Here is a 20399-nt window from a genome sequence, read left to right as displayed (position 1 = left end):
CACCAAGTACGGATTTTTATCGCGTTCTTCTTTGTTTCCTGCGCTCAGTAAGATAAATTTTCTGCTAAGATTTCACAGAAAACTAGCTACATCATAACTAAGCAAAAATTTCCTGTTATTAAGCAATGATGAAAACCTGGTGCTCTGTAACCGAGAAAAGAGGAGGAAGATGAAGAGTGGGTCAGGTGGAAAAGACGCAGTTTCCAGCTGTTAGTCAGCTTCGACACTCTGTTTACTTCACCTCGACAGGATAGAGTGTATTTGCAGATTCGATTCTATTTGTTCTCTGAATCTAATCATCCAAGTCTCACATGCCAAGCTAGATTTGGATATCTATTATCCTATTCATATACATAATACATCTCCCCCTTCATGTTCTTAGAATCCGACCAATTCTCCAAAGTCTCAACCCAAAATATTTCATATTGATAAATAATAATAAAAAGAAGATTCGAGCAAGCTATACTATCAAAGTATATATCTACTAAATTAATTGACATCTTTTATAAATAAGATCTTATTATATATATATATATATATATTTAAAATTATATAAAAAATATATTAAAATCAATTATAAATATTTTTATAAATCAAATTTATATTTCAATATAAATATTCATAAATTCACACAAAAAAAACCTATTTAAGGTCTTTCGTTCCTATCATTAAAAGACAACATATCTGTATCGCTTATCATGACACCTCACCATAATCCAATAATATCTTATGCCTACGTATGATTCATCAATTCGATTCTAATAACTGCTAGTAAACTATGGTGATAGTTTTAGGTTGTTTTCGAGAAACCCATCAAATTAATTTCATTCATGAAATTTTCCCGGTCGAGATAATGTCACGCATTTCAATTGTACGTATACGTGTACATCACATTTGGCTACCTACGTGTGTTCGTCATCGTTCATGCGTCCACAGTACACCACTCGCTTAACGCGATCCCCGTCTTCTAGCTGAGTTATGATTGGGAATTTCCTGGTGGAGCCCATCTTTGGTGATGTTATTCTCCAATAGAAAGGAAGGTAATTGTGGCTGCGAGTTGGTAGGAAAAGTGCCGCAACCGCTACACCCGAGGTGCTCAATCTTAGGCCCAATTGGACCGAAATCCTAAGGCCTGTAATAAGCTGACGACGTGTGCGGTCGAGATCGTGCGAACTGAGAAACGGACGGCTGACGACGCCTCATCGGAAGGGACATGTCGAGAACCGCTTCAAGAGCCACGGATGTTGTGCGACAAGCGATCTCAGCCTTGTATCCAAGATCTGACGGTCCGAATCGTCTTACCACGGCAAATCTCTCCTCCTCAGGAGACGTTGCTCTCTCCTCGTTCCTCTTTTGTGCGCCTCCCGCGATCTTTAGACCGATTGTGTTGGTTTTTCCGAAACCCTAGATTCTCTCTCACGGCGATCCGCAACGGTTAAAGTTCGGTTTTATGTCCTAATTCAATCCGAAAACGGCTTCTTGGATCGGTGAGAGAGCGATCTTTGGATCGGAACCGGGGTTTCCAGGTGCCGTTCGGGTGGATTGGATGAGGGAACTGTCGTAAAGGTGAGAGCTTTTGCCGCCGATCTGTTGTTTCTTCCTCCGTTCAGAATTTTCTTCTTTGAAATTTCTCGTTGGAACAATCCGGTGACGGAGGCGGTGTTAGGGTTTTGGTGAAGGTGACGCGGAGCTCCATGAAGATGGCGCCAGAAACTGCAATGGGTGGGAATTTTGATAACGATTTCGAGAGGGATATTGAGGTTTTGCTCCGGGAGCAGCATCAGAGTCGAGGTTTCTTCGATCTCAACCGGGATGAGCTCAATTTCCGGAGTGGTAGCGCGCCTCCTACTGTGGAGGGATCAAGGACCGCCTTTAGGAGCTTGTTTGAGCATGATGTGTTCGCTGAGACCCCTCGCCTTGTCGGTGGCCAGAATTCCGGAGAATTGTTGTCCGAGGAGGATTTGAGGTCACATCCAGCTTATTTATCCTACTATTATTCCAATGAGAATCTTAATCCGAGGATGCCTCCGCCTGCAATATCGAAGGAGGACTGGCGTGTACAACAGAGGTTTCGTGCAGGGGCATCATTGCTCGGAGGAGTCGGTGATAGTCGGAGCAGAAAAGAATCCATGGGTGGTGATAACCGAAGCAGCTCCCTTTTCTCATTGCAACCAGGCTTCCTGATGCATGATGGGGAACGGGAAATGCTGGAGCCCAGTCGAGGGGTGCTGCCACTGAATCTATCTCGGCAGCAGTCAGGGGAATGGCTTGAGAGGAGTGGCGATGGGTTTATTGGGCTACCAGATGTTGGTCTTGGCATGAGGAGAAAGAGTTTTGCAGATGTACTTCAGGTAGCTAAAGTTTTCTATTTTTTTAAATTCAAATTTATACATGTGACCCAAATAGCTTAGCCAGTATTTGAATTCACAAGTAATAAAATATGTATACAAACTGTGGATAATTGACTAGTCATATAACTTATGTGACTTTCTATATTAGTTATAAAAATTGAGCCAGGAAAATTTTTATCAGTCAAGACTTTGAATGTGACTGAAATGATGATGATGATGATGATTGTGAACATCAGTTACCAAAATCTTCAAGAGACCTTGGTGAACCTTTGGCAAAGGCATCGTACACGCAAATTTCTTTCATGTAGCTAAAATTTGCCGTTCATGCATTTACAAATCATTTACATGTGGTGAACAAGGTTTTAAATCTGCGTTTGGTATTGGTTTCAGTAATCAACTAGACCGGCATGGTATGAATTTACCAAGCGGTATGCTGACCTATACCGTCTGGTACCATGCCAAAATATAATAAAATAATGTTATCAACCAGTATCAGACCATCATGGTCCTTTTTTGGATTGGTAAATACTGGTCGGTATTTGAAACCAAGGTGATTAGCATTTTGGAATTTTAATAAATTATTGAGTCAAAGCAAGGTACATTTCTTTGAGTTTTGACTGGTAAACACTGGTCACAATTTGAAACAATGATGGTGATTATTTTAGAGCTTTTATAAAGTATCGAGTCATAAACAAAATACATTTCTTTGAGTTTCATTAACAAAATACATTTATTAGAAGTTGCATTACTGATACAATAGGAACTGTTGCCGCAAATCCCTAACTTAAGAGAAAGGTATGGCTCATTTATTTTCTGTTTGAACATTTCCTGGCAATTAACCTCCTCAGCTTCTGTATCATGCAGTTGTCTTGAAGCCTTTTGGGTGGCTTACATAAAATGGTCATTAACATCTTTCTAAAAAGAATCAACTTAAGAAAAGCATTCCATTACACAATTTTTGATTCATTACTTTGTCTGTTTGATTTCTTTACCCATCTATATCTGTTCCATTGTAATATTTTAACTGGAGAACCTTTCAATCTTATGCTATGGACCTGATGCAGTTTCTGAGATGACTGTATAAAAGTTGTTTCAACTTTCAAGTGCTGTTGACATCAATTTTAAGCAACTGATAGTATTCAGATTATTTTTAAAGTCCATTTGCTCATTGTTAAGCTAAGTTTAAGTTTTTGGATTAGTAAAAAGAATGTCAGTTTAATCTTTAGTAAAACGAACAATATGCAAAGACTAGAAATGTTGGATACAACACGTCTATATTATAAGAAATATTTTTGTTCTTGTCTGTTTATTCCTTAGTAAAAAGACTACGAAAGGTGGATACAACAGGTCTATAAAAAAATATTCCTGTCTTCTGTAATTTTATGCATCTAGTTAAATGTGCACCATCACATCCTATATAATTTTTAATATAACACATATATCCATGCATTCATCCTTATATAGGAAGTTTGTAGCCTAGATGGTTTTTTTGACCCTGATCAGTTGCCAATAACATGGCTTTGTCCACATTTTTTGCTGTTGATGTCATTTTAATTGCATCCATTGGTATACTTTTATACATTAATTAACACCTGAGAGCTATCTTTTACTTTCAGCCATTACACGTAAGCTCTGTTCTTGAACTAATATTTACCATAATATTCCTTTCTGCAATCCATTCAAGATTATTTTATTATCGCAATGGTGTAAGCATCTTTGTCTGATGTCTTATGTTGTATTGTGTACCTAGCGTTAGTTCTACTAAGTATATATTTCCTTTTATCTGTTCATATCTTTAATCTTCTTATTATCTAATGTCATCTATTTTGCTTTTACTTTATATGAATTTGAAAATTTAGCTTTAGCATCTCGAAAGAGGTAAGCATCGTAGGATTGTTTGGCTTGCTGTAGTGACAAGTCCAGCCATCAAGCCAGAAGTACTAGTTTTTAGGTCTTTTTCCCTGGTCCTTATGATTATAAACTAGCCTTCACTTGCTTTACTTAAAGTTTGTTACTTTGGTATTGTGCTTAATGAAGTTAATACAACACTATTTACACAGTTATATGCTGCTTTATTATCTGAAATGTTGCTCCTTCACTGCATAGTGATTGTGTTACTTGAAGTTTAGTATTGTGGTTGTGTAGAATCTCTGAAGAGTGTCTGACAAATATTCTTTTTTAACTTGTGAACTTTCCTTGTAATCATAAATACAAGTTTAGCAGATTGTCATTTCTCTTCTCCTATTGATTTTGTATATTTAGATTCAATATATATGTGACGTAGACAGACCCAACATGACATTGTTTCTCAAGGAAAAGCAACTTGTAGCCTATGTAGCTGCTAATGAGTTTGAATCTAAATATACAAAATCAGTAGGAGAAGAGAAATGACAATATATTAAACTTATGATTACAAGGAAAGTTCACAAGTTCAAAAAGAATATTTGTTAGACACTCTGAGAGATTCTACACAACCATAATACCAAACTTCAAGTAACACAATCACTATGTAGTGAAGGAGCAACATTTCAGATAATAAAGCAGCGTATAAATGTGTAAATATTGTTGTATTAACTTCATTAAGCATAATACCAAAATAACAAACTTAGTATAGCAAGTGAAGGCTAGTTCATCACTGAATGGAAAAAGAAAGCATAATTAAACTTTTCATGTTATGCTTACCTTGTTTTTTTATTTCCAATTTATAACTCTGTATTGGAGATCTAAGTCAGTGTGCTAGTGGCTTGGACTGCATTTCACTTCAACTTTTGTAGCTGGAACTTCTTGATTTTAATTTTTCTTTTATTTGTTTTGCTAAACTGATTTGGCTGTTAAATTAGGAAGTATCAGTTTGATGAGGTTTATTTTCCAAGCATGTAGGATTTAGTACTGTTTCCTCAAATTGTGATTATTACTGTTACCTCTCACAAACTATATTGTCAAAAATTGCCCTTGGTGGTGGTGGTGATGATAGCAGGTGGTGGTTGTGGATAGAAATGGTCGTTGTAGTTGGTGGTGATGGTGATGGCAATGGTTGCATTGGAGGTGGCGTTGGTCATGGCGGCAACAGGGATGATGGCATCATTTGCTATGATCATGATGGAGGTGGTGTTGGTGGCAGCGATGACAACTATTATTGGCTGTGGAAGTGATGGTCATATTTATTGTGGGTTGTTGAGGTGAAGAGGGTCTGTTGTATCATTATGAGAAGCCCATCCTTCTCTTCTAGAAGTTGCTTTTTAACTTTTCTCCAAGATGCCCGTTTGAGAACATGTTACAACTAACAAATTGATTTGTAAAAGTAGCTTTGTTTATGCTAAAATCTACAAAAAGCCTATCCGTAAGTTTAGTCATACATGCTCTTTATAGATGTAATTTTTATCCCTTTTCTTTTACTGTTCTATTAGTAAGTTTTACTGATGATATTGTCTTAGTTGATGAGAGCTTAAGTGGAATTAATTATAGATTTGAGCTATGGAGGCAATCCTAAAAAACTAAAGGTTTTAGATTAAGTAGGACTAAAATTGAATATATGAGATGCAATCTTAGTAATTTTAAGAATAGACATGAGAATGTAGTTTAGTTGAATGAACAAGAAGTTTCTTTAAGTAAAAGTTTTAGATTAAGGTTCATCGTACCGTAACATATCGTTTAGTATAGGCGGTACGTATCGATCCAATAGGAAATCAGTATAGGCTATACATTAATATGTCCCCATGTCCCATGTGTCCATATCCTTAGTATGACTCGATATTTATCGTATCGATAGTTGGTCGGTACATTGGTATGGATTAATAAGGCGAACCATGCTTTAGATATATTGGATTAATTATTCAACAAGATGGAGAGATCGATGAAGATATTATTCATAGAGTAAAAACATGATGGTTAAAATGATAAGGGGTATCAGGAGTCTTGTGTGATCATTGGATATCTTTGATATTAAAAGGTAAATTTTATAAGATAGTTGGGAGATCAAAAATGCTTTATGGATTGAAGTGTTGGGTAGTTAAAAAATAACATATACAAAATGCTTGTATTGCCGCGATGATAATGATGAGATAGATGTATGGAATTACTAAGAAAGATAAGAAAAGAAATACTTTTATTCGTGAACAATTAGATATCGCTTCGATAGAGAATAAGATTAGAGAAAATTGCTTAAGATGGCATGAGTATATGCTTAGGAGATTTCTGTATGTTATAGTTGGAAGAGGTGAAATGATTGATGTTAGTGGTACCAAGGATTGCCGAACTGGTTTGTATTGTTGTACCAACCATGTGTTTGTACGTTGGGGCGTATCGACTGTGTGCCAAAAATACCAAAATGGCTTTAAAAATACTTGATAAAAAGTTAGATTAGGGTTCTAAAGTTAAAAATAAATATTAACTTAGTATAATTTTAGCAAAAATAATCTAAATTGTAGTGATATATCTTTTTCAAACTTTGAGGAGTAGCTTTATGTTATGTTTCAAGTCATCCTTCTGTTAATATTGAATATCTATAAAGAAATGATTTGAATTGTTAGATTTTTTTAAACAATTTTAACTTTATGGTTCAAATGAATCAAGTAATCAATCGATGGATATACCTGGTTCTACCACAAAAAAAGAACGATGGGACTCCATAGGCTGTGGATCGGGGTCATCGATTCTATGCATTTGTATACCAATTTTGATATGTTTGTCGGACCCAATTCAGAAATTGATTCCACGACATAGTATATTGATACATTGTGTGCCATTGGTGTATCAATGAGGTGATAGTCAGAGTTTGATTATTGTTGATCGCACGTGTCCAAGGCGGCTCCTAAGACAAATATGATTGTGGCATGTATTGGTGCAGAGCATGGAGAATAATGTCAGAACTTTTACTTTCGCTACTGATCTGTTGCTTCGTATCATAAGATCAATCATTGTACTACTGCTCGGAGAAGTATGACCAGCTATCATCGTATTATTGTTGGCCATAAGATTCTTTATAATATGACGACTATGAATACATTGAGTTTTGCTCTATGTCTACGTTGTGTAGGCTCTGTCGTATCTACTCAAAATCATCCATTGCCTTCCCCTTCCCCTTTTGTTATAAACTTGACCAGTACCTTGTCGAGTTCCATGATTCAAATCTTGGGTGGCATGTGTAAAATACTGCTCCTCGGTCCATACATCACCCTCAAATTATGTAGATGGGACCATCGACTCCCTGGTGTCTCTGCCATTATCGGTCGAGACACTACTGTCCATGTCGCTGCCATGTCTCTGGATTGAGCCGGTTGTTGAATACGATTAAGAAGGTATTTCGTCACCTGACTCAATTTTTTCCAACTAGTGCGACCGATGCTACTGCCTATCCCTTTGCCTTTGCGTTTACACGCTGGGAGGACTACTGTGACGGTTAGGTGTTTGTAATTACTCGAGTAGTCTGACTTGATATTGTTCGGCTCCTTCCATCACGTTCTGAGGAGAATATTCCTCTTAATAGGGATGTGTTTCCTTTTCTTCTATTGCCTCGATGATAAAATGCGAAGGACGTTGAGGATCTCCCACCTCATCAAGTAAAAGATCCTTTTGGTTCTCCAATGCTTCCACCTACTCTAACATCAACTCTGAATCTTCGTTGTAGAATTGGAAGTTGATGGGATCAATTTCTGTTTCCTCTAACTCCTTGTCCAGATCGGCACATCGTAATCTTAGTCGCATGTTATAGTGGACATATACCAGTTTCTTTGTTTATATGAGTCTATTGCGAACCTTCATGTGAATCAATATAAATATTGACCAATTACGTCCACTAGATGTCGTCTGCAAAAGTACACGGACGATAACATTCCTTAAATTTGGTGCGTCCCCTCCAAATTGTAGCCATCACTCGACTGCTAAAAGATATAAATAAGACTTTATTAGCATTATAAATAATTAATATCAAATATAGTTTATAATCAACATGTATATAATTTTTCCTTATCAGGATCCATATTATAATGGTACGATACAACTACAATGTTAGAGAATAAATCAATTGTTTTTCGGAATAATCGACCTTCCGAATAACATTAGCTGCATCGGTAGTGTTTGATAAGAGTCGATATATAACATTTCTTAATGTTGACAATAAATTTGATCACATTCGAAGACTGTACCGAAATTGAATGGTTGGATTTAGATAATATGTTACAAGACAAATATTGAAAAATTATGAATTAAGTTACATTACTAATTTAAAAAATAGACAATAGTAAAAAATTTTAAATATTAAAAAAATTATGAATTAAATTACACTGATGCTCCAGTAATGCATGAATACCAACTCTGAGATTTGGGTCGATTTCATCGTTGCGACCCTTATATTCATCATAAACTGACTCTTACATTGACCTATAGTATTCTTTCTCAGTTCTTATCTTTTTTATCATCATATCTTCTCTTACCTATTGTAACTAGTCTTGAAAGGATTTATCGATCTCTATCGGAACCTTCTTGCATTTTGCAACATTAGGATATCTACCGGCCAAATGCATCTTCACCCAGGTGATTCCTCCACCCTTGTTGATATAGTCACAATAAATGCATTGTCAATGATGACGGTTCCCCTTTATCTTTCAAGCATGATCCCATACATCATTATGTGCTTGTTCCTTTGTTGTCATGTTCCTACCAAGATTGAATTAATTAACAAAGTGTGATTATACATAATGAACCCTACTTTATCACTATAAACATGTTAATCAACCTATTCTGTATTAAATATGTAGAATTAACTCAATATCATTAAAATTTTCATTAAATACATTAATTACAGCAATAAAAAACTTAATTAAACCTTAATTAGCTCTATTTTACCATTATAAATATGTTAAACATCCTAAAAAGCATTAAGTACGTATACTTAATCCAAAAATTATCATTAGATACACTAATCACATCATTAACATAGTTAATTACTCCTTAATTATTTCTCTTTCATCATTATAAACATACCAAACATTCTAATAGGCATTAAAGATATTTAATTGACCTAATATGGATCAAATTTTAATATCATCATAATTAAATATACTAATCATAGCGTTAACATAGTTAATTAATCCCTAACCAGTCTTCTTTCATTGTTATAAATATCTCAAACACCCTAATAGGTATTAAAGATATTGAATTGATCTAATATTGATCAAATCTTGATTAAATCAAGGTATGCAATTTTGTATCGTACTGGAGTTTCGACGTTTGCTCGGTACGGTACGAAATTGTATACCGAGTGGTATACCCTTCGGTATATCGCTCGGTATGTATGTATATATATATATATATATATAATTTTTTATATTTTTTTCGTTTCGCCTGGTAACGAGCGGTCCGTGTACCGGTAAGCTAATGGACCGGTACGTACCGCCCGTACCGGACGGTATTATTCGAAATTACATACCTTGAAGTAAATCATCATTAAAATCAATAATCACAACATTATAAATCTTAATTAAAACCTAGTTACACCTATTATGCCATCATAAACATATAAATCACCTTAATATGCATGAAATACAAAGATTTGATCCATTAACTATCTAATTTCGAAAAAATCTGCACTAAACACACTAATCACAACATTAAATACCTTAATTACTCCTTAATTAATATTATTCTACCATCAAAAACATATCAAATAACATATTAGACATTAAGTCATTAACCATATAAAATAGGCTTAATAATCTCATAAGTCAATAAAAATCTAGAAAAAGGACACACTTTTTGATTAATGTGTTTCCTCTTAATCCTCCCAAATGAGTTTCTCAAATTTGATCCAATCCACAAATTGTAGCTTTGTTGAATTTAGGAGTATGAAAATGTGAGAATGAAAGAGAGATGTATGTGAGAAAGAGTGAGAGAGTTGAAGAGATTGAGAGAGTGAAATAAGTTGAAAGAGGAGGAAATGGTTTTTTTAAACGCTTTCCAGTGGTTCAAGCAATTAATTTGACCATTTGAAACAGGACAATCTTAGCCTTTGATCGGTAACGGTCGAAATCTGACCGTTACCAACCTGTATTGGTTAGTAACGATCGAATTTCGATCGTTACTGACTGGTACAAACCCTATATCGGGCGATGCGAGGTCATGTAATGGTATTGTCCGGTATAGGATGGTCTGCGTATCGATTTCATATCGGACCGGTATGTCTCACCTATACCGAGCGATACGTGTTGGTATAACAAATCCTGAGTGGTACGAGGAGAGGTAGAGGAAGACCTAAAAAGATTTGAATAGAAACTATAAATAAAGATTTAAGTACTTTGGACTTAACTAAACATATGACTTCTTACAGATCTCAATGGTAGCAAAAGATCCATGTAGTCGACCCGAAGTAGTTGAGACTTTTGGCTTTGTTGTTATTGTTATTATTCTCTTAACTGATCTGGTTGCTAAATTAGGAAGCATCAATTTATTGTGATATATATATTAAACATGCAGGCTTGCTGTAATATTTTTTGTCCATTTCTGATAATTAGTCTGTAACCTCTTCACAAAATTGTCTTGATCCTGCAATGATTATCCTCAGTTATGTTCTTTTTTCCTATGTTTCCATCCACCTATGTGTCGAAGAACAAACTAAATGTTTTCCCTTTTTGTTGAGGTTAGGAATTTACCTACTTTTGCTTTTTATATTACTTCCTGTACAATTGTTATGATTAGGCATGCCAAAATTTTCTTTCCCTGTTATAACATTACTATTAGAGGATTAAATGAAACTTTTGGTCTTCTTATCTTAAGTATCTATTATCTACATTCCTCAGGAAAAAATCACCTTATTTATCAAAAATAGCCTTATTTGTCATCCTAAACTTATGATCATAATTAAGCTTTTATTTGTCATATCACTTGAATGGCTGAATTGAGAGCATATGTCTTCTATTGTGCTTTAGAATTATAAATAATTAAATACTACAATGTCTATTTGCTTCTGGGGATTTGGTTTTCCATTTTCTTTCTATTTTTCTGAATTTTTTTGCCTGTCTTTTTTCAGTTGTCTGATCCTGACTTTCTGTTTGGATGTATATTGTTTGTTTTTTAGGCTAATGTAGACTATATTTAAATTGCAGGAGGAACTCAGCCATCCACCCTCTGTTATTGGGCATATTGCACGCCCAGTTAGTCGAAATGCATATGATAATGTTGATCCAATAAGAGGTCTGGATTCACCACTAATGCAGCTTCATGATGGCTCTGACGCTTTAGGTGGCATGCAATCTGGGACAACTTCCTCCAGTCTTACTAGGGTCCAAAGCCTTGGGTCATCAATTTCACATTCCTTTGCATCTGCATTGGCTTCCTCTCTTTCCAGAAGTACAACCCCTGATCCTCAATTGATTCGGAGATCACCAAGCCCCTGCCTTCCGCCTGTGGGAGTGAGAAACAGTGATATTTATCGACCAAATGGCTTAGGTGGTGTTTCATCTCATATGGCTGACTGTGGTGATGTTGTGGCTGGTTTATCTGACTTGAACTTGTCTAGAAGAATAACATTAGATGGAGAAGGCCATGTACCAGGCCAACCTAACGAGGAATTTCCTAATCAATCTGGATTGCTTTATGATATACCTGGTGATGACAGACAATTTCTGCAGCAAAAAGTCATTGATAAATCCTTGTCACCGACGCTGAAAAATCCCAATAATGTTGTTGGATACAGTGATTCATCCAAGAAAACTGGTAGTTCAACAGACTTTGGTTTACCAGAATTGTCAAAGCAACCCTCCTATAATAAAGTTTACAAGAAAGTACCTTCTGTAGGTACAACAATTTCTAGAAATCTACATCCAAATGCTGATGTCCCGAGTATTGACTTTGGTGGTTCAAGCTCAAAATCTTATAGTAGCAATCACGGACTGCAAACAATGCTAAATAATCAGCTAGATGCAGGTAGTTGTTCTCTCTTTCTTTCTTCCCCCTTCATTTCCTATTTTTCTACACTCATGCAACCATAAATGTAAGTATTACATGCATGAGTATTTTCAGGTATGTTATTATAGCTATTTTGTGTAGGTATATGTTTCTTGGATGTATCATATCCACATGTTTACATATGAATGTGTTATATCCAGTAATTTCTTTTTTCTGTTTTTTAAGCTAACTCATTGTGAAAATTGATGGATGGTGCAGGACAGTATCTGAATACAACTGGGAATCAGGTGGCCTCTGGTTTCCAGGGACAAATTATGGACTCTCTGTTTTCCCAGCATTTACAGAGTGCTTCTGAATCACTAGTACATGCTGCTGGAAGTTTGAATTCTTATTCGGGAAGGAATTTTCTTGGTGTTCCGCAGATGGACTTGCCCGAGTATCAAAATGCATATCTTGGATCCTTGCTTGCCCAACAAAAATTACAATATGGCATGCCTCTCCTGAGCAAATCTGGTGATTCAGATCATGGCTTCTATAGCAGTCATTTTTTTGGTGTTGGTATGCCATATCCAGGAAGTCATCTATCTACTGCTATTCACACTCCTACCTTGGGTTCTGGAAGCCCTGTAAGGCAGGGTGAGCGGTTACGCATATCCTCCAATATAAGGACTGCAGCTGGAGGGTCCATTGGATCATGGACCACAGAAAATGGTGCCATGAAAGAAGGTTACATGTCGTCTTTGTTGGAAGAATTTAAGAACAACAAGACTAGATCTTTTGAGCTGTCAGATATTGTAGGTCATGTTGTTGAATTCAGGTACTCTCTGTTCAATTCCCTACAGATATCTATCTTTCAGATTTTAAGCAAATTTTTAAACGTCGGGATTGGAAATGGTTGGTCAGATTGGAGGATTGATTTTGACAAAATTTAATTGTTATAATTCAAAATTATCAATTAATAATTAATTAAAGTTGAAAATTTTAAATTTAAGTTTGAAGCTGTCATTTTTAATGTCTTAGTTTCTACCTTGGAAGTTTGGCAATGGGATTACCACATAAAGCTTGATTTGTGTGCTAGTTTGCTGATTTTTATATATGCCACAATTTTGTGATTGATAAAAATTGTAACCAATTATCATATATTTGTAGTTTCTATTATTGGTTGTTACATATAATTCTGTACTGCATAATGTTATTTTCTGTATGATTTTATATGATATTTATATTATTTTGCATGATACCATGCAATATATTTTGCTAGCTGATAAAAAATCAGATTTTCCCTTTTTTTTGGTGGACTGTTTGGTTTGGCTATGGTCAATCCCAGAACAAATTAGCTGTTTCAGGTTAGGATTGATCGATTTTTATAGATCATGATAAAACTATGATAGTCAGTTAGGACTGATAATTGACTCCTTTGTTTTTCCAGTGCGGATCAGTTTGGAAGTCGTTTTATCCAACAAAAACTTGAGACTGCTACAGAGGAAGATAAGAACAAGATTTTTCCTGAGATACTTCCTAAAGCTCATTCTTTGATGACTGATGTTTTTGGGAATTATGTCATTCAGAAAGTATGAAGTCTTTATTCTAACAAGTTATTCTTTGCATTCTGTTCTTGAAAATATCTAGTGTTGATAATCACTATAATTGCAGTTCTTTGAGCATGGTACAGAAAGTCAGAGAAAGCAACTTGCAGGTCAACTTAAGGGTCATGTTTTGCCTCTCAGTCTTCAAATGTATGGTTGTAGGGTAATCCAGAAGGTTTGATATAAGCAATCTCTTACCTTTTATTCCATGTCTTGGATTCTTACGAGGATAACTATATCTTGTTTCTGTTTAATTTTCCTGTTTTGCTTGTTTATCTGCTTGCTTTATGTTGTTCAGAATATGATGATTTCATTATGCTTTTTTGATAATTAGGGTCATTTGAAGACAATTTGAATCATAAAAAGGATTCAAATATCATTAAATGTGAACGCCATGACTTGTTGATTGCAATGCCCTTAATCTTAGACTTATATAATATGAGACTAATATCCAAAATTTAAGGCACATTAAGAATTGTTCAACAACAATAACATGAGCAAGATATGTGTTCCGACTAGCACATCAAGAATTATTACTTATTAGATTCCTATTGAGGGCTATCAGCAATAAATTTGAATATTTAGAACATTATAATCTCTGATTCTGGTAGCAAGTGCTAAAAAAACACAGTATGCTTCTCATAACTGGCATTCTCAATGGTGGCAAAAGACTAATGTAGCTGATTACAAATAGTTGAGATCAAGGATCATCGAACCTCCAGACCAGTACTGGATTTTGGTCTGCGTAGATGTGGACATGGACGAAGCCCGATCAGGCTGTTCAGATCCGGTATGGTGTTTATTGCCCGAATGTCAGGACGTGGATGAAGCCCAAACATCACTATTTTGATTAGGAATTAAGCCTACACCTTGATTTTGATTCAGATTTAGTTGCCTGAATGTTAGTTTCATAACCTTTATCCTCCTAATTCTTTCTGGACTTCCTAAGCTGCTGTTCTAACCTGTTTATGACAGGAAACAATTGAACCCCTGACATGGCCGGTTGAACTTGATTGACATGTAAGCTGGCAAGGTAGAGCTGTGGAGTGAATTTTCTTGCATTGTAACATAATGATTTTTGGAGACTGAAGAATAGCATATATTTACATCAAATCTTAGTTCTCATTATATTTACGCATGTGACTAGCATTCAAGTTTACATGTACATGAATTACCAAGTATGTTGAGTTTATGACTGAAGAACTTTGGGTTTCTTGCCTGATGAGATGTTGCATTTGTTTTGTTCTCAAATTTCATCTGTACTTTTCAAAATGATGAATTAAATACCTAATTTGATGTCGGTGCATTCCCTCATCACAATACGTGTTCAAGATTTGCATTCTCACATCGTATAGTATGGCTTTAATTCATTATTTTATTTCTACTTGGACCTGCTACAAAACTCCATCTCATGCATTTGATGTTGTCATCAGAAAGTTTGGCTCATTCTTTTGGCAGGCACTAGAAGTGGTTGATGTAAATCAACAGACTGACATGGTGCTAGAGCTTGATGGACAAATAATGAAGTGTGTGCGTGATCAGAATGGCAACCATGTAATCCAGAAATGTATCGAATGTGTTCCTCAGGAAAAAATACAATTCATAATTGAATCATTCTTTGGGCATGTCGTGGCCCTGTCCACCCACCCATATGGTTGTCGAGTCATACAGGTGCCAGAATAATCTTCTTTGTGTCACTTATTATAACAATTATACAAGTGACAGTGTCTAATTATTTGCTCGCATATGCTTTTCTTGTTCTATCTCTGGTGTATCACATCTTAAATATGCAGAGAGTCCTGGAGCACTGTGATGATCCAAAAACTCAAAGCATCATGATGGATGAGATCAGGGAGTCTGTTTGTACTTTGGCACAAGACCAATATGGGAATTATGTTATTCAAGTAGGTTACTTTATCATTTAATTGAATTGGTTTCCTCTTATAATATGTGTGCATTATGTTCCTATGGTGGAATGTTGCCCGTGTCTGCTATGCTGGTTAAAGTTCATGACCTGGGGTATGGTTACTTGAAGCTTTTTGTCAACAGAACATTTATATTTTGTTTGGTGACATGGCTACTTCAACATCAAATTTTCAATATTTTAAATTTGATTTGAAGGTACTTGCTAATGAACTGAAGAAGATAATTCTCAAATTACCTCTAAAACAATATGATTTTGTTGAAATAGCACATTTAAGTGGAGAGGCATAGTGTTTCTGTGATATCTTAAAATATCCTACCAGATATGGACTATGATACAAGATTTTGTCGCTATCCAACCCTCAAGGAGTAACTCCAGTGCAACTTGCTGGAATTAAGGATACAAAATTTCAAGCTTGGGATGTAACAAATTATTGTATTTGAGCTGATCTAGGATCATGGTTGTGGATTTGTGGGCCTTTCCTGCCAGTGGGATGATTGTCAATGTTTGCAAGCTATGTAGCCTGCTAATAGTTGAGCTTGCATAATAGACTAATAGTGGGCCTAGAGGCATCAGTACCCCTTTTTTTATGAGTGGTGTGGGTGTGTCCCTTTTTTTTCCTTCTTTTTTTTCTTTAACCTATGGTCTGCACTTTGCAAAAAATGAAAAGGTAGGTAATAAATGATCGAAAGGAGATGTGATGAAGAAAGATCTATCACACATTGGGCTGCTTACTTAGAACATGAAGATAATTGTGTGCATTAGGAGTAGTGTATTAGACTTTTCAACCTAGGTTCTGTCCTGGTAACTCTGTGCTTGCTATTTTATTGGTTTGTCATGCAAATTATAAGCGACTCTTTAACCCATCCTGAACTCATTTAATTTAATGTAAGGGAGGAGAAAAGGTATAAAACACTATTTCCCTTTGGGTCATGTTTTGATGCTTGATAACCACGGAATTTTTGTTGCAAATTGAACAATACCAGCAATTACTTTCAATGAAATTAAAACTGTTGATGTAGCAGCTAAGTTAATAAAACATGAAAAGATTACAGAACAGAAAGATGACATCTTGCTTAGTTATTTGTATCTTACTTTCTTTGCCACTGCATATGGCTTGTATATTAGCTGCTACTCATTGCTGTTTTATTGTTCTGATGTGTTCACTTTCTTTATTTGCCTGTCTTTTGTGGTGCGAGTTTTTCTGAACAGTTGTCGTGATGCTTGAATTGCATTATATGGAGTGCCTCAGAATTAATTGTATTTCTTCAGGATTTTACTTTTGTTGGACTTCATGTTTATGCTTATTATTTTCTTTATTTTTTTATCAGTTGTTTTTCATTGCGCTTATTGTTTATGTCACACGTTTTCATTTTTATACATTTCATTATGAATTGACATGGTTTTCCTGCTTGTTTTATTAGCATGTTTTGCAGCATGGTAGACAAGAAGAACGGTCTGATATTATAAGCCAGCTCACTGGACAGATAGTAAAAATGAGCCAGCAAAAATATGCATCAAACGTAGTAGAGAAGTGCTTGACTTATGGTACCCCTGAGGAACGCCAACTTTTAATAAATGAAATGCTTGGGTCAACTGATGAAAATGAACCCTTACAGGTATGCTATTCATACTTTTTTTCTATTAGACTAGCATTAGGTTTTTATCACTTAGGAAAATAAATCAAGGTGTTGTCTTTTTAGAAGTAAAAACTATTAATCTATTTGGTTGGTTTAGCTGAATGGATGGGAACAAAGACTTTAGTGGCAATGTTAGTGGTGAGAAGTCTTGCTTTCATGATGAATGGTGATCTTTGTGATACTTTCTTTAAGCTGATTTAACACCTAAGAAAATTATGTATGGACATATTGGTCTGAACACTGGAAGTGTTACATATTGTCAAGGATTGAAGTTCCTATAGCATTGATGGTACTGGCTGTCAAAATGCTACATTCTATGCTGTGCTTGCTGACACAGTTGGTATCTTGCAGAACCAGAAAAAAAGAAAAAAAAAGAAAGAATTTGTTGGTGTACCTTCCCAAACTTTCATACATGGCCTATTAGCCTCCATCGACTAGCTGTTGTAGTGGTGACTTTTGGATGGGTAAAAAGACTGAGGCCTGATCCTTCAGTTCTAGATGAGGTGAAACTACCCATTTGTTTCTGCTCTGTCCCTCACTTGCTTCGCTGCTTATGATGGGGAGGGCTTTTGTTGATCGTAACATGTTGCTATGTAAGCTGTGCTTGCAGACACTATTCTACATCTTGCACGTGGATGAATTCATATCATCAAAAAAATAAATGTGATCTGATACTATTCATTATCGCACATAATGGATGAAAACATACTTTGATTCATTCATTTCTCTGGTCTTCAGTTACAATTCTGATTCCCCTATTATAGGCCCATGTACTGAAAAAGAAAATACACAATTAAAGAAAAAAAAAACAATTATATGTAGTCAAATATATTAATTATTTTTTCTTCTTTGAAGAAGATAGACATTTCGGATTTATTTTAGAAAATAATTCTTCCATTTTGATGGTATTCTTGATTGATGTGCTTAATGGAAAAACTTTCTTGTGAGGATAAAACCTCCAATCAAATTCTGACGTCTCTTTCCTTTTTCTTCATATCTTCAATCAAACCTATTATTATCTCATTTTCTTCATTTGGCTACCCCTTTTTCCTTCTTCCTTCTTCTTGGACACCCTTGGTAACTAATATAGGGTTGTGGTAGATGTTGTAATGTGACAATTTATGAAATTTGTGAAAGTCACTGATAAAAAAATTATTCAAATAAGAAACAACTAAAATGGTCGTGCATCACATGCAATGCATTTCTACACTTTATTTTCCAGTCTTTGAACAGATGCAAGTTATTTTCCAGTCTTTGACCAGAATTGTTTTTGTAGGCCACTATTTTTCTTTTGAGCATTTAGTAGGTTACCATTAATAACCTTTCATTATGAATGTGTTGGTACCGGCAGTAGATTGTAAGCTTAAAACATTTAAAACGCTCATGCTTGTTGCATGATATTGTTCTTTACATTTTCACATTCCCTTCAAGTATGTGTTCTGATTTTTAATTTGGCTTCACAGGTGATGATGAAGGACCAATTTGCTAATTATGTTGTTCAAAAGGTTCTTGAGACATGTGATGATCAAAACCGTGAACTGATCCTTTCACGCATCAAGGTTCACTTGAATGCACTGAAGAGGTACACATATGGGAAACATATAGTTACCCGTGTCGAGAAGCTTGTTGCTGCAGGAGGTAAGTCTGTTTTTAGTAGGCTGTCATCTGCCACAAAATGCTATATCACTTTGTACTGAATCATGCCACCTGTCTTGCAGAAAGGCGCATTGGGGTGCCCTCGCATTCATCATGAGAAGTTGCAGTCTCACTGGATCGTTGTACAGATAATGAGGCTAGTGTAACCATCTAGTTAACCTTTATTTTCCGCATAAATGGCGAGTTTGAGCCTGACCTCTCTTAATGTAAATAAAAGACGGTCATGTTCGAATAAGAGTTTTCCCCTGATCTCATGTATATTTGCACCCTGTATTCAAGTAATAGATAAAGCAACAGCAATGTTATCAAATATGATGTGTAGACAAATGTAGATCTTTGGCCTTTGATGCATCCCGAACTGTAAATTTGAGTGAGTAATGTTTATTGGAAGAGCACAGGACGCAGTTTTGGCCTGCATCTCTTTACACTTTTTTGCCCGGTACCAGATAAGAAGATGCTTGTACTTCGGAATACATTCATTGTTCAAATCCTCTGTATGATTCTGGTTGAGACTAATCCATAGAGAAAGAATATTATAATTCTTTCTTCAATTGTATTGTGTGTGCAAAACAAGCCAATTCCAGCCTTGAAAATTATAATTCTTTCTGCAATTTTAGACGAACCCTTTAAATTTAAATTGATACTGGTGGCTGACTCAGATCGAAGATAGTGGAGAGATATTTTACACAAAGATCGATATCGAGAATATTTGATGTAGCAAAAAATATTGGTGGTAGGAATCCAAATGCTTTTATTTTGCCAAAGATATTATCGAATAATCTTTTTCGATAGAATCAAGAATTTTATTTTGCCAAAGATATTATCTAATAATTTTTTTCAATAGAGTTAGGAATCCAAACATTGCTCGTAGAACATAAAAGAATAGCATGTCAAACAAAAATAATTATCTTTTATTTTTTGCGCAAAGGGTGAGGAACGAAAATAAAATTTGAATATAAGATTTTATCATAATCCATCAAAATTTTTACCAACTAAGCTTACAAACACCTTTAACAATCATCCTTTTAATATCCAATATTCTTTTAAATAATATCATCATAAGCAACTTAGGGAGGCTTTTTATGAGCACACCAAAATATTTACAATTATTTATTTATTGACTTAAAGAAATTTGAGGGGTAAATATGTAATTTGAGGACTTATATATATATATATATATATATATATATGACGTAATTAATAATAATAGCCTTCGATGGACTGCGGTCGACGTATTCAAAGACCAAAACCTGTCTCCGCCTTCCTTCCCGCGTGCCGCTCTATTCGTAGCCAACTGGCTTCCCCTCCAATCCTCCATTTTCGCCGTCCCTCTCTCTTTTCC

The 20399-nt window shown here is 35.3% G+C and overlaps 1 protein-coding gene across 1 annotated transcript; it reads left to right on the top strand.

The window, feature by feature from the left end:
• The first annotated feature begins 1331 nt into the window (after positions 1–1331).
• Positions 1332–19408, top strand: LOC135636315 (pumilio homolog 1-like). Its single transcript, XM_065147982.1, has 11 exons — positions 1332–1566; positions 1667–2351; positions 11450–12269; positions 12510–13068; positions 13681–13822; positions 13905–14012; positions 15296–15508; positions 15631–15741; positions 17186–17380; positions 18865–19039; positions 19120–19408. The coding sequence occupies exons 2-11, from the start codon at positions 1695–1697 to the stop codon at positions 19152–19154; spliced, it is 3015 nt and encodes a 1004-aa protein (XP_065004054.1). The 5' UTR covers positions 1332–1566; positions 1667–1694; the 3' UTR covers positions 19155–19408.
• The last annotated feature ends 991 nt before the right edge of the window (positions 19409–20399 follow it).

The sequence above is a fragment of the Musa acuminata genome, chromosome BXJ3-4 (assembly GCF_036884655.1).
Source record: "Musa acuminata AAA Group cultivar baxijiao chromosome BXJ3-4, Cavendish_Baxijiao_AAA, whole genome shotgun sequence".
Lineage (NCBI taxonomy): Eukaryota > Viridiplantae > Streptophyta > Magnoliopsida > Zingiberales > Musaceae > Musa > Musa acuminata.
This window is presented reverse-complemented; position numbering and strand designations above follow the sequence as displayed.